Genomic DNA, 19,796 nt, shown 5'->3' with positions numbered 1-19,796 from the left:
TAATTTTAAAGTTAAACTGTCAGAACATTTGGTAGATATTTGTGGCTCATCTTTCTTTGACCTGAAGTTTTAGACTGAACCACCATTTGAGTAGGATAAGGAGAATATCAACATGAAGCTACCTAGAAGCATCTTTTTAGCTTCTCTCTCTTCTCTGTTAGTGTTCATGTTATACTTGTCTAACCTTGCTTTACTTATGAAAACGATAACAATCACTAACATTGGAATGACTGCCATCAATCACCAAACTTCTCATGCTGAGTTTTTCAACCAGAAAATAGAGAGCAGTGATTCAGTCAGAAAAGTGCCACTGCAACTTTTTAAATAATACTTCACAAAGGACCTTGACACACCTTACAAAAATGTGTCCTCAAACCAACTCCCATTCCTGACCACGGATATTTTTTAATACTCAGTCATAGCTCTCAGTGTTCTCATACCTTCCCTCCCCCTGTGTCTCTCTCCCTAAATCTCCTCCCCTTTCCCATTTATTTTCTCATTCCTCTCCTTTTTATAGAGGAAATCCATTCCCACAACTTTAATTGAATTTCCTTATTGATTCTCGCTCTCATTTCCAAATGTTAGTGCTGTATTTCTAGCTCTGAGATAATTCCATTTAAAATTAAATTATTACCAAAACCAGCAATAATCCTCCCCCATTTCCCCAGGATTGTCAGACTAGATTACTAATTCTTACTTCTTTAAAATATCTATAGAATTTACGGAATTTCCTTTTCCTTCCTCATTGCCTTTATTCTGTTTCATTGGACTCTACCGCTTAACACTTGTATCACTGCAGCAGTCTCTAAATGAGATTCTCTTTTCCAAACTCTTCTGCCTAAAAGTCTATACCAACAAACTTGAAAAGGTCCAATCATCTTATGTCATTCCCCTACTTCAGGATTTATAATTCTGGTAAGTAGGTGGATCAATCAAACATGAGCTAAATTTTCAAGAAACAATACCAAATTAACAGGCTCACTTCTCCATTTTTTGCATCTACCATAAATTGTTGGTTCTTTCCAGCTTCAGAATTATTTCATGCACTTCAATCATAACGACTTTATTTCTTCTTACATTGGTCTCCCCTCTGAAATGTCACATTCCCATCAATTCCAAGCCTATATTTCCTTCAAATGCATTCTTTTTTCCATGAATATTTCCAAATTAGGGGGATCATGTCTTAGACATGGAGCTAAATGAGCTTTAGAGTAAAGGCTAAAGAAAAACAATGAAGAAGAAAAAAACAAAAGAAAACAAAAAATGATACCAGATGGAAGCATGGATCTACATAAAGGAATGGTGAGTGCTACTAGTAGTAAATATAAAGCATTCTTCAGCACATTAAAATATAATTGTCTAAACCTAAAGAGAATTATGATGTATTGTGATGTTTATAACATATGAAAGTAAAATACATGAAAATGATAGCATAAAGAATGGAAGGGGAAACAGAACTATGCTATTGAAAGTGATATGTTTATAATATTAACTGAAGGTACAGTGTGATAAGTTAAGCATATACACGGAAAACTCTAAAACAATCTCAAGAGAAGAAAACAAAGGAGTATAGCTAATGACACAATAGCTCAGATAAAATGGAATCATAAAAATAGTCAATAAATCCAAAAGAAGGCAGATAAAGAAACAAATAAAAACAAACTGCGAGATGGCAGATTTCAACCCAACTATGTTGATAATTGAATTAAACAAAAATGGGCTGCACATTCCATTAAAAGTCATATATTATCTAATGAATAAGAAAAAATCAAGGTATGGTTTAGCGACTAAGGTGGTTGCATATTCATCTTCCTCCTCCTGCCATGGGTCCAGATCCTCTGATGGTATACAACTGTGCTGAAGTCTGGCTGGTGTCAACTGTCTCCACAATGCCCCCTGCCCCCCAACCAAGAAACCTGCTCAGGCTGGGGGAAGCAAAAAAGTAGAGTAGAAAAAGAAGATTATTGGAGACAAAACTTTTGGTCTAAAGAACAAGAAAGGAGCAAAGCAACAAAAGTTTATCAAGGCTGTCACTCATCAAGGTCAATTTGGTCAACAAAATCCACATCAGGTAGCATAAAGGGAAGCCAAAGAGAAACTGAAGAAAGATGACAAGAAGTAAGAATTGCAAGAGCTAAATGAGCTATTCAAACCTGTAGTTGCTGCTCAAAAACTAAGTAAAGGTGCAGATCCTAAATCTGTGGTACGTGCATGGGCAGAGCACTAAAGGAGATAAGTATAAGTTCTCTCATGACTTGACTGTGGTGAGAAAACGTGATGCAAGCAGTGAAGAACTTGAAAAGTATACTACGGTTAATAGGGATGAGAGAAAAACTGGAAGAAGTGAGTAACAAGCACAGTGAGGCAGAAAAGAAAAACTCCAAAACAGTTAGTGTGCAGACATTTCTTTGAAGCTACTGAAAACAACAAATATGGCTGGCTTTGGATATGCCATGGAGGGGGAGATATTTGCATGTATCATGATACACTTCCTCCTGTATTGTATTTATATTGTATTGTATATTTTTATCTTTTATAAAAAGAAAGTAGAGAAAGAACAGAGAATTTCATTAAAAGATCTAATTGAAAAAGTGTTCTGCCCTAGGTCCAAATGCTGCCAAAATAACTCCAGAACCTTTTCTTATATGCAAGGAAAACACAAGAAGAGATTGATAAACTTAATCAAGAAATGCAAAGAAGGAAAGCAGACTTCAAAGCGGGGTAGGCACTAGTTTTCAGTAGTTGTGAGATGTTTGAATTTCATCCTGAACTGATGATAATGAGGAGGAAGCAGATGATACCTGTTACACCCAGGGAACAGGTGGAGATGAGGCTGATGATTCAATGAGCGATGTAGATGAAACAGGTATTACTGTAGCCAGTCTTGAAAGATTTCAGCACACATACTTCAGAAAGAGATAAAACAAATTAAGCAAAGCTCACAGAGGTAGGGCTAAAAATGGCAAAAGAAGTGATCTGGAAGAAGACAATGAAGGGAAGGGACAGAAAAATGGAGCCATCGATGCTGTTCCTATTGATGAAAACCTTTTTGGGGGAAGATGTGGATGATCTAAAAGAACTTAAACACACTTGATTTAGAAGAATGACATCATACAAGTCAATGAAAAAATTAAGCCAGCTCAGCATGGTTGAAATCGACTATATTAATTTTTCCACCTAGAATTCTTCAATAGGATGCTTATTTTCCATGCTGATTCTGGTGGGCTTACTTGCCTCCAAAAAAGGAATATTCTCCCTAACTCCTATATTCTGACTTTGGCTACATCTCATAGTAAGTTCAGAGTAGTTCATGATAAACTGGAAATGATCGATTGTTCTAACTGTCCACTCAGGTAGGAAGTGTAATTGCCCTTCAAGCTCCTGATTTTCTCTGGGCATGTATTATTACAAGGACAACATAAATGTAAATTTAAAATACCCTTCATTTAACAAAGTTTTTAATGAGTGATTTCATTTCTTTTGTATTTATATGTTTAAAAGACTGCCTAGGGCTTCCCTGGTGGCACAGTGGTTAAGAATCCACCTACCAATGCAGGGGATATGGGTTCGAGCCCTGGTCCGGGAAGATCCCACTTGCCTCGGAGCAACTAAGGCCATGTGCCACAACTACTGAGCCTGCGCTCTAGAGCCCACGAGCCATAATTACTGAAGCCTGTGAGCCTAGAGCCTGTGCTCCGCAACAAGAGAAGCCACTGCAATGAGAAGCCTGCGCACTGCAACAAAGAGTAGCCCCTGCTCACCACAACTAGAGAAAGTCCACGCGCAGCAACGAAGACCCAAGGCAGCCAAAAATAAATAAATTAATTTATTAAAAAAAAAAAAAAAAAAGGACTGCCTAAAATATGAGCACTGTAATTCATAAAGAAAACCACAGATTTAGTATTGTATATCTTTGGACAATTTGATGGCAATTTAAAATGGAACTTCTTAAATCTCACAGGATCAGTTGCAGTAACCTATGTTTAATTTCTTTGTTGTTGTTGTTAATAACGTTGTAAATAAAATCCTCATACATTAAAATCCAAAAAAAAAAAGCAAGAATCAACTATATCATGTCTAAGAGAAAATACACTTAAATATAATGATATAGGTTAAAAATAACAAGATGGGAAAAATATACAAATTCAAAAGAAAGCTGGAGTACTTATATTAATGTCAGACAAAGTAGATTTCAAAACAAAGATTAATGCTACGAATATAAACGAACATTCATAATGAAAAAGGGGTAGATTCACCAAGAAGACATAGAAATCCTAAATTGCTATGTATACAACTAACAATGAAGCTTCAAAATTCAAGAAGCAGATGTAAAAAGAGAAACAGGCAAATCCACAATTATAGCTAAAGACTTCAATGATCCTTTTTCAATAACTGATAGAACAAGTAGACATAAAATCAGTAATAATATAGGAGACATAACACTGTCAAACATCTTGACCAAATGGATACTGGTAGAATATTTTATGCAATATAAGTAGAATACACATCTTTTTCAAGTGTGTATGAAACATACACCAAGATAAACCACTTTATCGACCATAAAACAAATCTCAATAAATTTTAAAGGATTAATATCATATGAAATGTTTTCCAGCCATAGATAAGTAGGAATCAATAACAAAGATGTCTAAAAAATCCATATATGTGGAAATTGTGAACAATACTCTCCTGAATAATCCCTGAGTTAAGAAGGAATCACAAGAAGAACTAAAAATATTTTGAAATGAAAACACAACATATCAAAATTCGCAAAGCATGGCTAACTGTCCTTAGATAGAAACATAGCATTAAGTGCTTATGTTAGAAAAAGAGAAAGGTCTCAAGCCAATAATCTTAGCTCCCTCCTAAAGAAGATCAAGAAAAGCAACATCAACTCAAAAGAAGCAGAATAAAGAAATAATAAAGATGAGAATTAATGACTTTGAACACAGAAAAACAATATACCAATATCAGGAATAAAAGAAGTCATCACTACATATACAACAAACACTATAAAGATATAAAGAGAATATTGCAAACATTTTATTTATTTATTTATTTGCGGTACGCGGGCCTCTCACTGCTGTGGCCTCTCCTGTTGCGGAGCACAGGCTCCGGACGCGCAGGCTCAGCGGCCATGGCTCACGGGCCCAGCCGCTGAGCGGCATGTGGGATCTTCCTGGACCGGGGCACGAATCCGCAGTCAGACTGCATCGGCAGGCAGACTCTCAACCACTGCGCCACCAGGGAAGCCCCCATTGCAAACATTTTTAAGCCAATAAATTAGCAAACTTAGATGACAAATACCTTGAAAGCCATAAAATACCAAAACTCAATCAAGAAAAAACAGATAACCAGAATAGTCCCTTAACTATTCAAGAATAACCAGAAGAGTCCCTTAACTATTCAAGAATTAAGTTCATGGTTACAAACCTCCCAACAATGAGAAAACTCTAGGCCCAAGGGGCTTTACTGGTAAATTCTACCAAAGATTTAAGGAACATTTAATATGAATTCTACAGAAACAATTCCATACAAGTGAAGAGGAGGGCATACTTCCCACCTCATTTTAAAAAGGTAAACATGATCCTGAAATGAAAACCATACAAAGACATTCTAAGAAAAGAAGATGACGCCTCAGTATCATGCATGATTTAAGCATGCAAAGAATCCTTTAAAAAACACATTGTATCAAATCTAGCAATACATAATAAGGATATCATAAGTAAGCAGATTTTTCCCCAGGAATAGAAGGTTCATTTAACATTAGAAAAATAATCAATACAATTCACCATTTTAACAGAATATAAAGGAGAAAAACCATATGATCATTGCAATAGATGCAAAAAACTTTTAATAAAATTCAACACTTATTCATGATAAAAACTATTACCATACTAGGAATAGAAGGAACTTCCTCAACCCAATAAAGGAGGTATTAAAAACCCTACACTTAGGGCTTCCTTGGTGGCGCAGTGGTTGAGAGTCCGCCTACCGATGCAGGGGATGAGGGTTCGTGCCCCGGTCTGGGAGGATCCCGCATGCCGTGGAGCGGCTGGGCCCGTGAGCCGTGGCTGCTGGGCCTGCACGTCTGGAGCCTGTGCGTCCGGAGCCTGTGCTCCGCAACGGGAGAGGCCACAACAGGGAGAAGCCCGCGTACCGCAAGAAAAAAAAAAAAATACCCTACACTTAGATCAAAGTTTTATAACTTGTTATACTGAAATAATTTTAGGCTTAGAAAAGACTTAGAAAAATAGTACAAACAGTTCCCATATACCCTTTACACACCTTCCCCTGATGCTAATAGTTTATACAGCCATAGTACAGTTATCAAAACTAAGAAATTAAATTGGTACAAAAGTATTAACTACCAAATTTATTTACATTTCACCAGTTTTTCCACTTATGGCCCTTATCTATTCCAAGATCCAATCTAGAATCCCACATTGCATTTAGTCATCATGTCACCTTAGTCTTTTCCAATCTGTGAAAGTTTCACAATCATTCCTTGCCTTTCATGAAGTTGACACTTTTGAGGGTTTCTTAGGTCTTCTCATGATTATACTGAGGTTATGCATTTTGAGGGAATATAGTACAAAAGTGATACAGCCTTCTCAGGGCATCATATCATGGGTTATAATGATTTCAGTGTCTTATTACCGGTGATATTAATCTTGATCATTTGGTTTAAGACAGTGTTTGCCAGGGCTTTTTACTGTAAAATTACTCTCTTAATCTTTGTAAATATGTATTTGGGGAAAGATATGTTGACACCATGCAAATATCCTCCTTCTTAAACTTTTGCCCACTAATTTTAACATTCATTGGTGAATCTTGCATACAGCAATTTTTACTCTGGTGTTTTAATGGTAATTTTCTATTTCCCTGATTCCTTCTACATTTATTAACCAGAATTCACCTATAATGAAGACATGTCTCTTCTCAATATTTTATCTATTCGTTCAATCATTAATTTCTGCAGTATAGACTCATGGATATGTATCTTATTTTTTTGGTCATATACAATATTTGTTTTGCTACTGAAATTGTCCCAGCTTTCACCACTGGGAATTATTTAAGGTTGGCTCCTGTGTTGTACAAACATGCACCTTTTTCCATCTACCTTCATTTTTTTATTTTCTGGTACCACAAAATTCCTTGGGCTCTTCTTTTATCTTCCCCATCCCAGCTGTGGGATCAACTACTTCTCCAAATAACCTTGGTTCTTTATACTGGAGAATGACATTGAGTAATGAAGATTTAGGTGCTAGATGTGATTAATGTCATATTTAATGGTAAAAAATGTTTTCTCCCTAAGATTAGAAACAAAGTCAGGATGTCAACTCTCATCATTTCTATTCCACTTTGTAGAAAGGTCCTAGCCAATATAATAAGGCAAAAGAAATAAATAAAATACGTGCAGATTGAAAATGAAGTAAAACTTTTTATTTATAGAAGATATGATCATCTATTTAGATAACTCTAAGTCATATACAAAAAAAGCTACTAAAACTAATAGCTTGTAGGATACAAGGTCAATATACAAAAATCAAGCCCATTTCTACTGGTAGCAAACAATATGGAAATGAAATTTAAAAATACCATCCACATCAGAAGACATGAAATACTTATGGATAAATTTAACAAAATATGGGTAAGAACTAAACACTGAAAATTATGAAACATTCCTGAGAGTAATTAAAGAAGACCTAAATAAATGTAGACGTATAGCATGTTCATATGCCAATTCTTCCCAAATTTTTCTATAAATTGAACATAATCTCACAGAAAATCCAGCAGACTTTTTTGTAGATGTTGACAAACTGAGTATAAATCTTATATAGAAATTTAACTAGATTAATGCATATTATGAAATATCCTATCAGAGAATCCTAAAGCTTGAAGATACTTCAAAGATCATAATTTTATGTGGGAGTAAAACAACTTGTCCATTTCCACACAAGAGGGAAGAAGCAGATCCAGGATGAGTATTTCCACTTTCCAGTACCAAGTTCTTTAGAGTGGTACATCATGATACTTGTAATTAAGATTAATTCACTTTTAACTTTGCCTAGGAAGAGGTTTAGCTTTCCCTAAAGATGCCAGGATCTTTACATATGCCTTCATCTCTGGGTTTGCCACAATATATAGAAAAATGGCCAATAATCATGGAATAAATCTATAAAAATAGTAAATGTCCCAAAGCACATTAGTAAAACTGTAATAAAAAACTACCTGATCTTAGAGATGAATTAATCTTTTATGAATAAGTTACGTGTTTTAAAGACATAGGACCCCTTAAAAATGTTTGAAAACACTAGAATTACAAATGAATTCATTAAAATAGCTACTGGCATTAGCATTCCTATAATTAATTCCTTGTTTGTTAGTGATACAATACAAACCCAAATAAAACCAATCGTATTTTCACATCCTTTTAGAAGGAGTCTCAAAATTTAAGCATGCTGCTATGATGCTGTTCTTCTTCAGGTGTGTGAAGATGGCTGAAAACATTAGTACATCATCTGACATCCAGTATACTACCCACATCCCAAGAGTAAACCTGTAGCAGGTGTATATGAGTGTAGAAACTTTGTGATTTTTGTGGTTGTGCTTCTTTATGCAAGATAGCTAACACCTTTGCTCAAATTAAGTAGCAACTATTTTTATCAACATACTAACAATTTAAACTCATTTCTTCACATATATCACCCAAAGCTGTGCTTTGGCAGCTCCTTCTCCTACCCTACTTGCAGGCTTCTCCAGTTCCATTCACCACAAGGGAGCTGCCTGAGTAGACATCTTAATAGTACCTTTGCTCTGGGCATGTTGAGCCCAGTGGAACAGTGACAGGATAAGCCTTGCTTCTTCACTGTGTGGTAGGTGGGTTCTCAGAGCATTCTCTAGATGATGCCAAACTACAATTTAACATGAAAAGCTGCATGCTGATGACAAAATCTTTGTAGCATATCTTACTCTCTGAATAGGACTGAAGAAAGTCCATGTTTTGCCCCTTCTTTAAGGTTAGCAGTGCCATACTGGTGCTCTACATTTGTCTCTTAAAGAAATTTTTCTTTCTGTCATATTTTGTTGTTGGTGGTTGTGGTGGAATCCTCCTCGGACAGGGTATATCAAAGGAATATTTAGTTGTGGCTTATAACTTTGCCTGCCAAAGAAAACCCCTGACCATATATTATTTCTAGGAGACATGTCAAGATCTTGATACTTTTCAGATTTGTTTTTCAGGTTCTCTTTTTTTTAAATTTAATTTTATTTATTTTTTTATACAGCAGGTTCTTATTAGCTATCTATTTTATACATATTAGTGTATATATGTCAATCCCAGTCTCCCAATTTCAGGATCTTTTATAGTGTACTGACATGATAAACAGTACATAGTGCATTAGGGGCTATATATGGATGCAACTCATAAAGAATATCATCAGTGTTATAAAGTGGATGTATAACTGTGTACATGAAGTTAATAAACACTGAGGAAACTTAAGAATGGTCACAAGCTTCTCATAAGGTTTGAAAAGGATCCAATACCTACCTTTATAGTGCTTTATACATGGTAGAAACTCAAAAAAATTTTTTTAACATCTTTATTGTAGCATAATTGCTTCACAATGGTGTGCTAGTTTCTGCTCTATAACAAAGTGAATCAGCTATATATACACATATATCCCCATATCTCCTCTCTCTTGCATCTCCCTCCCACCCTCCCTATCCCACCCCTCTAGGCGGTCACAAAGCACCGAGCTGAAGAGATGTAAGTTTAATTGAAGTGAAGTTTGAGTAGAGGTATCATAACATGGTGCAACTATTTTAAACACCTATTTACAGTAAATGCTTACAAAATCACCACACTCCCTATTACTGTAACATAATACAAAAATGAAGTACTCGTCTCACTTCCTCATAACTCATATGATATCATTCTATCTTTAGGGTTTAATAGAGAAGAATATTTGGCACAAAGTAGACACTACATAAATGTTGATTGATACATATTTTAGAGAAAAATATGGAAACCTGGAATAAACTGAAATGGAAGGACTAACTACACAAAATGACTAGATAATAATTCTAAGCAAATGCTGAACTACATAAAACTTTCGTAGTAAAATTTTTATATGAGCATTTGAAAATCAAAATATAAAAATCAGTGTCTGTACTAACAATATCTGAAGTAGTAAAAATAAAATTAAAAAAATTTAAAAGATAGAACAAACACAATAATTTCCTGTTCCTAAACTTAAGTAAACACTGCAGTATTAAAAACAAGTACTAAGCAGATTACAGTAAAAATAAAATTATATAATTTGTAGCATCCATTCTCTGGGTCTTTAAGTTCTGTTTCAAATAACAGATGTTCCAAAGAAGACAAATAAATTTATTACTTGGTTAAATATTAAAACTAAATTGCTTTAAATTCCTTTTGAAATAAGAAATTTTATAAATAAATAAGAGCTCACTTTAAAATGAAAGGCATAGAGACAAAGTTTTAAAATTATGATTGTTTTGCTAGTTAATTTTCCTGAAGAATAACATAACATTGGTGCCTTTATTTTTTATGAATTAAGGAAATGATGAGAAGCAAACTAACAAATTATTGTGATAAAAAAGAAAAACTGATCACATTGAATAAAATTTCAAAATGCATTTCGGGAGTCAAAACTATCAAGAAAATTTTGTGCTAAGGAGTCCTACATTCAATTAAATGACTGAGTAAAAATGAAAAATATAATTACATCATTCACTTTTATTCACTTAAAAATTTTTTTGCTGTAAATTCATTTTAACCAAAATATATAAACACTATGCCATGAAGATAACCTACCTTTTTATCATACACATCTTGCCAGTTTACTCCAGAAAAGAAACTGTGTCTCATAATTTCTTTTGCATCATCTGGTCCTCCACCAAGGCTGCGAGGACAGAAATAAAATTAAATGAGTATAAAACGTTTACATAAGCTGAATGCATAACTACAAAGTTTTTGTGAAATGTAATTTTCTGTGTGTAAATAGTTCTTGTGATAAATAGCCATAAAAATAAAAAGCTTTTATTGTAAGATCTAATTTTCCTAATATGCTATTAATAAGAACTAGCCTCAGGACAGTATGGTATTTGAAAAGAGCATAGGCTTTGGAGACAAACCTGAAACAGGCAACCGGCTCGGAAATTTATGAGATATATGACAATAAAAAAGTTGCTTAATCTCAGTTTTCTCATCTGTATAATGGGATTAATAATACCAGCCTGGTGGATTATTGCAAGGGTTAGAAATAACATAAGTACCTAGCACAATAAATGGTATTGTCAATTCTATAAACCAAATTTATTTTAGAACGACTTTAGTCAAAATGCACCCTTGTTAACATAAATTCTGAAAAGACTAGATAATTACTTAGAAAAAACAATTTGGAGAACATTGCTAACAGAAACTCATGGAGTATTTTCATATCTCAAATGAATTTTCACAGAAATGATAAATTTAATCTATGAAATATCACTGCAATATAATATGCTATGCAAGTTTCAATATAAATTAAAAATTTAGAATACTCCCACCCCATCTTTGAAGGAAATGTTATTCAACTGATACCTGACACAATCTGAAACTCAGGTGCTTTCTAGCTTTCTCAGTTTCATACAGTACCTACTAGTCACTATGAGGAAAGGATGAGAGAAACAGAAAAAAAACAGAGAAGGAAGTAAGGTGGGAGGGAAAGAGGAAAAAGAGAAAAAAAGAAAGGACAGGGAAAGAGAGAGGAAAAGAAAGGAAATCTATTTAAATCTGAATTTGATACAGCAAGTTTTATTTGATTTTACTCATCGTTAGGAATGATATGTGCTGGTAAGTGCCTAACAATCAGCTCTCTGAGGGAAATTATGCATATACAATATAATGCATTTTATATATATTATTATTTTTACTGAAACAAGATGTGTGGAAGTAAAACATTATATAGTATTTCTAACCTCAAAATATATAAGCAAAATAGATAAGTAACCTCAAAAGCATAGATAAGAGTAAAATTTAACAACATTATTAAAGAGTGATGAGTTTTGAGTATTTTTTACCCGTGATTTTAATGTTCCTGATTTAACTGTAAGTTTATATAATTTAATTTTTAATAATGACTGTATTCAACAACCAGCTCACAAAATTTTTGAAATTTAACAATTGGCTCTTCTAAGCTGGTACATTTCAACTCCCAACACAACACTGAGTAAGAAGAAATGCAAGTAGGTCATAGAAAACAAACAATTATACAATTTTAATGAATTCTGGTTATTATTAGGTATAAGAAATACATGACTGGGAAGAATCCAGGATCCTCTGACACACTGTCAGAATGGAAAACAAAACAATTAGCTGATATCTGAATATCTGTAGTGATGATCCTATAGTTCCCACTATCTAGGTCTCCTGCCTCAAGATTCATACAGAATAAACTACACTCCTGATATGGAACTTTTAGATTGGATCAGATCATAATAGTTGCATGCATATTTGCAACTTTCAGACTGGCAAATCTATACTTAGTTAACACTCGGCACTTGACTCCCTGGCCTCACTCTTTTTCATTCTATTTCAAGTTATATATGTCTCTCTCCTGGTAGAATGCAAATTCTTTGGAGGGGAGAGTTCAGTACTGGATTATGCAAAAAGCATTTTAAAGCTTGTGCTTAGGGAGCCAGGAAAGCAGAAACATCAAAACACAGGCTTCTGAAAAGAATTATTCAACATTTCAAAGTATGCATTAAAGTAGTATGCACAAGAAAAATCAGCAGTTCATTGTATTTTCTTACATTTATGTTATTGTTTATTTCAATACTGTTTTCAATCTTAATTATATATATGAGATGATGGATGAGGTAGGAGTTGGAATGGAGAACCGTAATCATTTTTGTAATTAAAAGGTTTTAATTCAGCTTCAGTTTTTCATTTTTATGTCACCCCTCAATTCTCTAGCAATAGTTTGGCTTTGGACATAGACAGCATTTAATCTATATTTATCAAATACATATAAAATTAAAGTATCGGCCATGAATGCTATACAAAGACTAAGAATATAATCTTAGGCTGCCATTTTAGAAGTTGGTAGAGATTCTTTAACACAAGCTTCTTCAAAGTGTGAAACTGTCAAAAATTTCAATGTCAATGACTCCCTAATATACAATTTAAAACTTCAAAATTATATCAAAATATAATTTACATTAAGATATTTTTGTCTAAGAATACCAAATTCCCATATCAGAAAGCCAAACTAAAATCCTCAGCTACTATGGATTCTTCACAACCAGAAACAACATCTAATTCACATTTTCCTTGTGTTATTGAATGCAACATGAGGTCATGCTTTTCCTACAAAATTTGCATAGGAGGCTAAAGGAGATACTGATAGAATAATCATAATGTAATGCAGAATAAGAAATAAAAGCAAGATGAGAGCTGACTCTTTGATGGAACTGACAGCAATTCTGTAAAGAGTATCAAAGAAATTCAGGCAGTATTTAAAATAGTTGAATAGGAATAATAAAGAGGTATACTATAGTGCTAGCTTTGATTACATTTCCAAAGACTTTTGGAAGCGTCCTTTTGTTGGCTCTTTCTCTTCTTTCTACCTCTTAAATTTTGACATTTCCCAAGACTCTGTCCTAGGCTGCCTTCTTTTTATATTCTACACTTTTCACTATTCTCATGGCTCCAGCTACCTCCTAGATATCTACAGATCCCAAATCCAAATATTCAGTTTTGTGTTTCTTTTTTTTAAATTAATTTTTATTGGAGTATAGCTGCTTTACGATGTTGTGTTAGTTTCTTCTGTACAGCAAAGTGAATCAGTTATATGTACACATATGTCCCCTCTTTTTTAGATTTCCTTCCCATTTAGGTCACACAGAGCATTGAATAGAGTTCCCTGTGCTTTACAGTAGGTTCTCATTAGTTATCTCTTTTATACATAGTAGTGTATATATATCTGTCAATCCCAATCTCCCAATTCATCCCACCCCATCCTTCCGCCCTTGGTATCCATAAGTTTGTGGATACCAAATCTGTGTCTTTATTTCTGCTTTGCAAATAAGTTCATCTTTGCTGGGAAAACTGGACAGCTACATGTAAAAGAATTAAATTAGAACACTCCCTAACACCATACACAAAAATAAACTCAAAATGGATTAAAGACCTAAATGTCAGGGCGGACAGTATAAAACTCTTAGAGGAAAACATAGGCAGAACACTATATGACATAAATCACAGCAAGATCCTTTTTGACCCACCTCCTAGAGAAATGGAAATAAAAACAAAAATAAACAAATGGGACCTAATGAAACTTAAAATCTTTTGTACAGCAAAGGAAACCATAAACAAAATGAAAAGACAACCCTCACAATGGGAGAAAATATTTGCAAATGAAGCAACGGACAAAGGATTAATCTCCAAAATATACAAACAGCTCATGCAGCTCAGTATCAAAAAAACAAACAACCCAATAAAAAAATGGGCAGAAGACCTAAATAGACATTTCTCTAAAGAAGACATACAGATGGCCAACAAACATGTGAAAAGATGCTCAACATGACTAATTATTAGAGAAGTGCAAATCAAAACTACAATGAGGTATCACCTCACACCGGTCAGAACGGCCATCATCAAAAAATCTACAAACAATAAATGCTGGAGAGGAGGTGTAGAAAAGGGAACCCTCCTACACTGTTGGTGGGAATGTAAACTGGTACAGCCACTATGGGGAACAGTATGGAGGTTTCTTAAAAAACTAAAAATAGTTTTTAGTTTGACCATATGACCCAGCAATCCCACTCCTTGACATATACCCAGAGAAAATTAGTTATTGTGTTTCTATTAAGCACTGGTACTATTTTCAGCTGCCTGCTTGACATCTAGGTTTTCTATAGAAACCTCAGACTCGGTATAGCAAAACTAATATCAACATCCACCCCATCAAGCCTCCTCCTTTGCCTGTACTCCTTCTCTGTTAATAATAACTCCATTCTCCAAACTAGGCATCCAAGTTGGAAACCTCAGAAGCATCCTGACTCCTTCCCCTTCCTCACCATTTCTATTTAATCATTCACAAAGTTCTATTTAGCACTCTTTACAACTGCTTTAGGAAGGACTCCATCTCTTATCTGGACAATTCCATATGTATTCTTAATTACCCTGCCTACCTGCCCCTGGCGCTTCACTGTTCTAATCTATCCATGACAAAGCTTCCTGAGTTACCTTTTCGTAACACAGACCTGATTACACCATCCCTTACTTTTAATAATTCAGTGGCTTCTCATGCCCTTCTGAATAAAGATTAAATATTTTCTAAGAAAGATAAGGTCTTACAATCTAACATATCGGCTTCATCTGCCAATGTTACCCAACTCATATTCTACACTCCAGTTGCTGAACTTCTCAAATGCCATGTTCATTTGCAATTCTAGCTGTTATTTACATGTAAAATTCTCTTCATGAAAGCCACTGCAAATTGCAACTCCTTCATAAGCCAGCTCAAGTTTTCCAATCCCCTTAACAGCTAATAATTTCAAAAGTATTTGTACGTAGTTTAACCTGAGCATCTGTGAATATATGTTTTGTGCCCTACATTATTCTATGAACAACTAGAGCAGAGTTTACCCATTTTATTCATCCTTGCATTCCCAATATTTTAATGTAGCAGTGGAGGGGCCTGACATATCTACCTTAAAAGGAAATAACAGATAGTTAAAAATACCACATCTTCTCTTTAGACAATATCAACCTCTGGGTAGACAAAACTTTAAGAGTTGTCCTACGTACCAGGCCACTAACATTCTAAAAATTTACCTCACGTGTATTCAACAATTATTAAGTACCTACTACATGCTATCCCCAGGGGGTGGGGTGCGGGTGGAGGGTGGGAAATGACAATAAAAAAATGAATGAGACATAGACATGAAAACCAGAAGGAGTCAAAGAAAGATGGGTTAAAAATTCACTGCCCTTGAAATCTAAGGCAAATATTAGATCCAAAACTCAACTAGATAAAATTGAAATCCTAGCTCTATATAAAGATTATCTATTGCCAAGTACCACTTGCTACAATAGTTGTGAAACAATCACATCAAATGGAATACATTTTAAAACCTAAACTAAGAAAACGGTGCACTGTAAAGAAGATACAAGAGAAATATCAAATAGGCAAGTATAAACTTGATTTCTATTCTTGTTCTGCACGAATTTTCTGTGAGAACTAGGATAAATCACGTAACCCTCCCTGGGCCTCATTTTCTCCTCAGTCAAATGGAAATGAGAATAATATCTATCCTACCTACTCCACAGGCTACTAAAAAGCAAGGGAAACAAGAGATGTGCAAATGTCCTGACAAAGAACACAAAATCACTTTATAAATATAAGGTAAGGTTTCAGTTACTAGAATTATGAAACATGTTTGAATGGTTCTTCACAAAGCATAAAGATGGCACCTCTTTTATTATGTTTGCTTATTTCTGCTGAAGGTAAAATCATGTTCCTCACAAATTTAAAAGCTAGAAGTATGTGATGGAAACCATCTCTAAGGTAGACAAAGCCCACAATTTAAAATTCATTTATTCCTTCACTCATTAATTCAGTCTGTCAACAAATACATACTGAGCATCAACCACAAACAGAACATTAACAAAAATTATGTGAGGTGTTACAAAAGATTAAACAATATATGAAATGGCCTACCCTTAAGACGCTTAAGGTCTAAGAGATTTTCAGAGACATACTGATATGCATATATATCTATTGGAACAAAGAATATACACATGTATATACAAACACATATATTAAGGGACATTTTAAAATTAATACTCATTTCATGTATGACTTATAAAATGTATGTGTAAATAAAGATATAAACATGAACAATGAATCCTACAGCTCATTAAGCAAAGAGCTGTAGGATTCCTCAGGTCATAGCTATAGCTACAAAAATAGAAATACAAAGTATGCAAAGACACTTTTTGCCATTAGTCCTTTCAGCCATGCGTGGAAAAGAATTATCTTCAAAGACAAACAAAAAAAGTAGTTAGATATGTTAACATACATATGTGTGGGAGGAGAGTATAGAGACAGTTCTATCTGTTTTATAATGTAAATCAGCAGAAATATAAAGCCCAGAGACTGAAAGGAAAAAAGGGATCCTCCTATCCCCACAATAGCAAGCACCATGGCAATTAAGAAACTGTTTGTTCATAAAACTCTCAAAATCTTTATGTGGTAAAATCTGTATAAAATTTCCAAGTTAGGAAAGAGTTGAGGGAATTTTTTAAATGTTCTATATTATGCAGTTAAAAATAAGTCAGTGTCTCAGTAGGAAGATGTCTACACCAAATACATTGCTTCTTGGAGTTAGTTATATTTGAATTAATTTCCATATCACAATTCCTAACCACATTCATCATTAACTCACTGTGTGTTATTTGCGGCTTACCGTTTATTTGGATCCTTTATCAAGAGCCCTGAAAGCAATGATTTTGCATCTGAAGAGAGTGTTCGAGGAAATTTAATGTCTTCCATTAGAATTAGTTCAAAAAGTTTCTCATGATCCTGGTTGTAGAAAGGTAACCTCCCGCACATCATTTCATACATGACAACCCCAAGGCCCCACCAATCCACGGCTCGGCCATAGTCATTATCTTCTAACACCTAAAAGTGAAACCAGTAAAAGATCAATTTTTACATGTTAGCTTTACATGTTAGCTTTTAGCTTTTACATGTTATAAAACATAAGATTTTTACATAACCTAGGTAGGCTATTCTGAGATCTTGACATTTAAATTATGAAGCATCCTACAAAAGATATAAATCACACCAAATATGTGAAATGTTCAATATATATCCAGAAATGACTGGGTACCAAAAAAGGTATTGCAACAGATTCTAAGTAAATGAATGTATGAGTGCCCTAAGGATCAAATGAAAACTATTTGCATATTTTCATTTAGGCCTACTTAATTTTTCATTCTGATTCCACTAACATGGACTTTAAGTAACAACTTAGAGCTAAACTGTGCTGATTATAGATAACATAATGTGTCTACCACATTCTTGTACTGAGAAGAACCAACTACTACAAATCAAACAGTGACAGATAGGAATAAACAAATGCAATGTACTAGAGAAGAGTCCAGGGCATGACAACCATGAAAATAAATATAAAAACTTTTGGAGGCCCCTACATGTTTAAACTCTTTCAGGAAATATTTAAGCAACAGGTGAATATAAAGATTTACTGTTTGGGTTGTAATAAACTTTAGTATCCAAAGTTTAAGTACCTCACAACAATTTCTATTAAACACAAACAATAAAAATTATGGACTCAATATTTGTAGGGTATATGACCTTAAATTTATTTCCCAAAACACATTACATGTAAAATAAATTTAGTAAGAAACAATACGCAAGTATAATTTAGGCTATGTTAGAGCAACCTGTTCAAACTGAAACATGATGACGTGCCATTTGTCCCAGAAAGGTAAAATTTGATTTACCCTTCTACTGCATATGTTCCTCATCCAATGGAATTTTCTTTATCTATTTGGATCTTTCAATATTTTATTTTAAGATACTATATTTGAATAATCTTAAAGCTTACTTTATCTGATCCTCTTAGCTTTGGGATAAACAGATCAAGAAAACCATATACATGAAATTAATCAATCAAACAAATCTTATAATTGATGACATTGGAGAGAATTTGATACAGAACAAAGTAGTACTCATGTTTTAAACTTTCTTAGTTTGAGCTAAGTAAGTATGTTGTTGAAGATTACGCCTATGTGACTTTTATTTAAAATGTAACTAATAATTTCGTAAAACGCACATAATATTTTTGACAGCTACACTATGGTCACTATAAATACTATGAAAGGAACTTTGGTAGACAGGGTATTTAAAGGTGGAGAATTTAATTTTAAGAAAAAAACTATGTTACCTAAAGATCTATTTAGTAGTGTTTTCAAATGCTACGAAAAGATTGTTTTCTTCCAGTTTTACCAAGACATAATTGACATACAGCTTGATAATTGATATACAGCATTGTGTAAGTTTAAGGTGTATACAGCATAATGATTTAACTTACATACATCATGAAATGATTACTATAACTTTAATGAACATCTATCATCTCATACAGAAACAGAATTAAAGAATTAGAAAAAAATTTTTTTCCTTGTGATGAGAACTCAGGGTTTACTCTCTTAACAACTTTCATATGTAACATACAGCATGTTAACCATATTTATCATATTGTACATTACATCCCTAGTATTAATTCAATTGTATCATTGTTTTGTGGCTAAAGACAACTAGAAACTGCATTGGCTAAGTCCAGTTTCTAAATTTTTCCAAAACCCTTTTGTAAATAACAAACTAAGCAAGATGTTTTTGGGGAAAATAATAAATTCTAGTTTCTATCTTTAGCCAAAAATATTTAAAATTTCTACTTGTTTGAAATGAGTAATGTGAGAACATATAGAAAACAAGAAACAACTTGAAGTAGAAGGAATTCTACCTGTGTACTTAAAGGAAATACTGTATATATAATTTTTAAATACCAGTGAATTTTGAATCTCTCCCACATCCAATTAGTAGAATGTACTGTTTGTAGGCCTTTATCTAATAGATGCAAGATTTTACCTAATAACAACATTTTTTAAATCTAAGTAATCTTTTACTGCATTCCTACAACAGCAACAAAACTGTGGTACATACAATAAAGAGCCAAATGTAGCTTTTAACCTC

General features: G+C 33.8%; 1 protein-coding gene across 11 annotated transcripts in view; it reads right to left on the bottom strand.

The window, feature by feature from the left end:
- Positions 1–19,796, bottom strand: part of AKT3 (AKT serine/threonine kinase 3) — a 386,997-nt gene that overhangs the window by 68,965 nt on the left and 298,236 nt on the right. For all 11 annotated transcript variants that reach the window (XR_003794278.1, XM_029227101.1, XM_029227105.1 and 8 more), the window contains 2 exons: positions 17,485–17,699; positions 10,844–10,931 (listed from right to left, as the gene is read on the bottom strand). Coding sequence is in view for 10 of the 11 variants with exons in the window: in XM_029227101.1 (XP_029082934.1) it covers positions 10,844–10,931; positions 17,485–17,699 (303 nt within the window). In the remaining variant the exon portion in view is untranslated. The remainder of the gene's footprint in view (positions 1–10,843; positions 10,932–17,484; positions 17,700–19,796) is intronic.

The sequence above is a fragment of the Monodon monoceros genome, unplaced genomic scaffold, assembly GCF_005190385.1.
Source record: "Monodon monoceros isolate NGI ecotype Baffin Bay Population unplaced genomic scaffold, NGI_Narwhal_1 Super_Scaffold_18, whole genome shotgun sequence".
Lineage (NCBI taxonomy): Eukaryota > Metazoa > Chordata > Mammalia > Artiodactyla > Monodontidae > Monodon > Monodon monoceros.
Note: the sequence above shows the minus strand (reverse complement) of the source record. Positions and strands in the feature narration are given on the sequence as shown.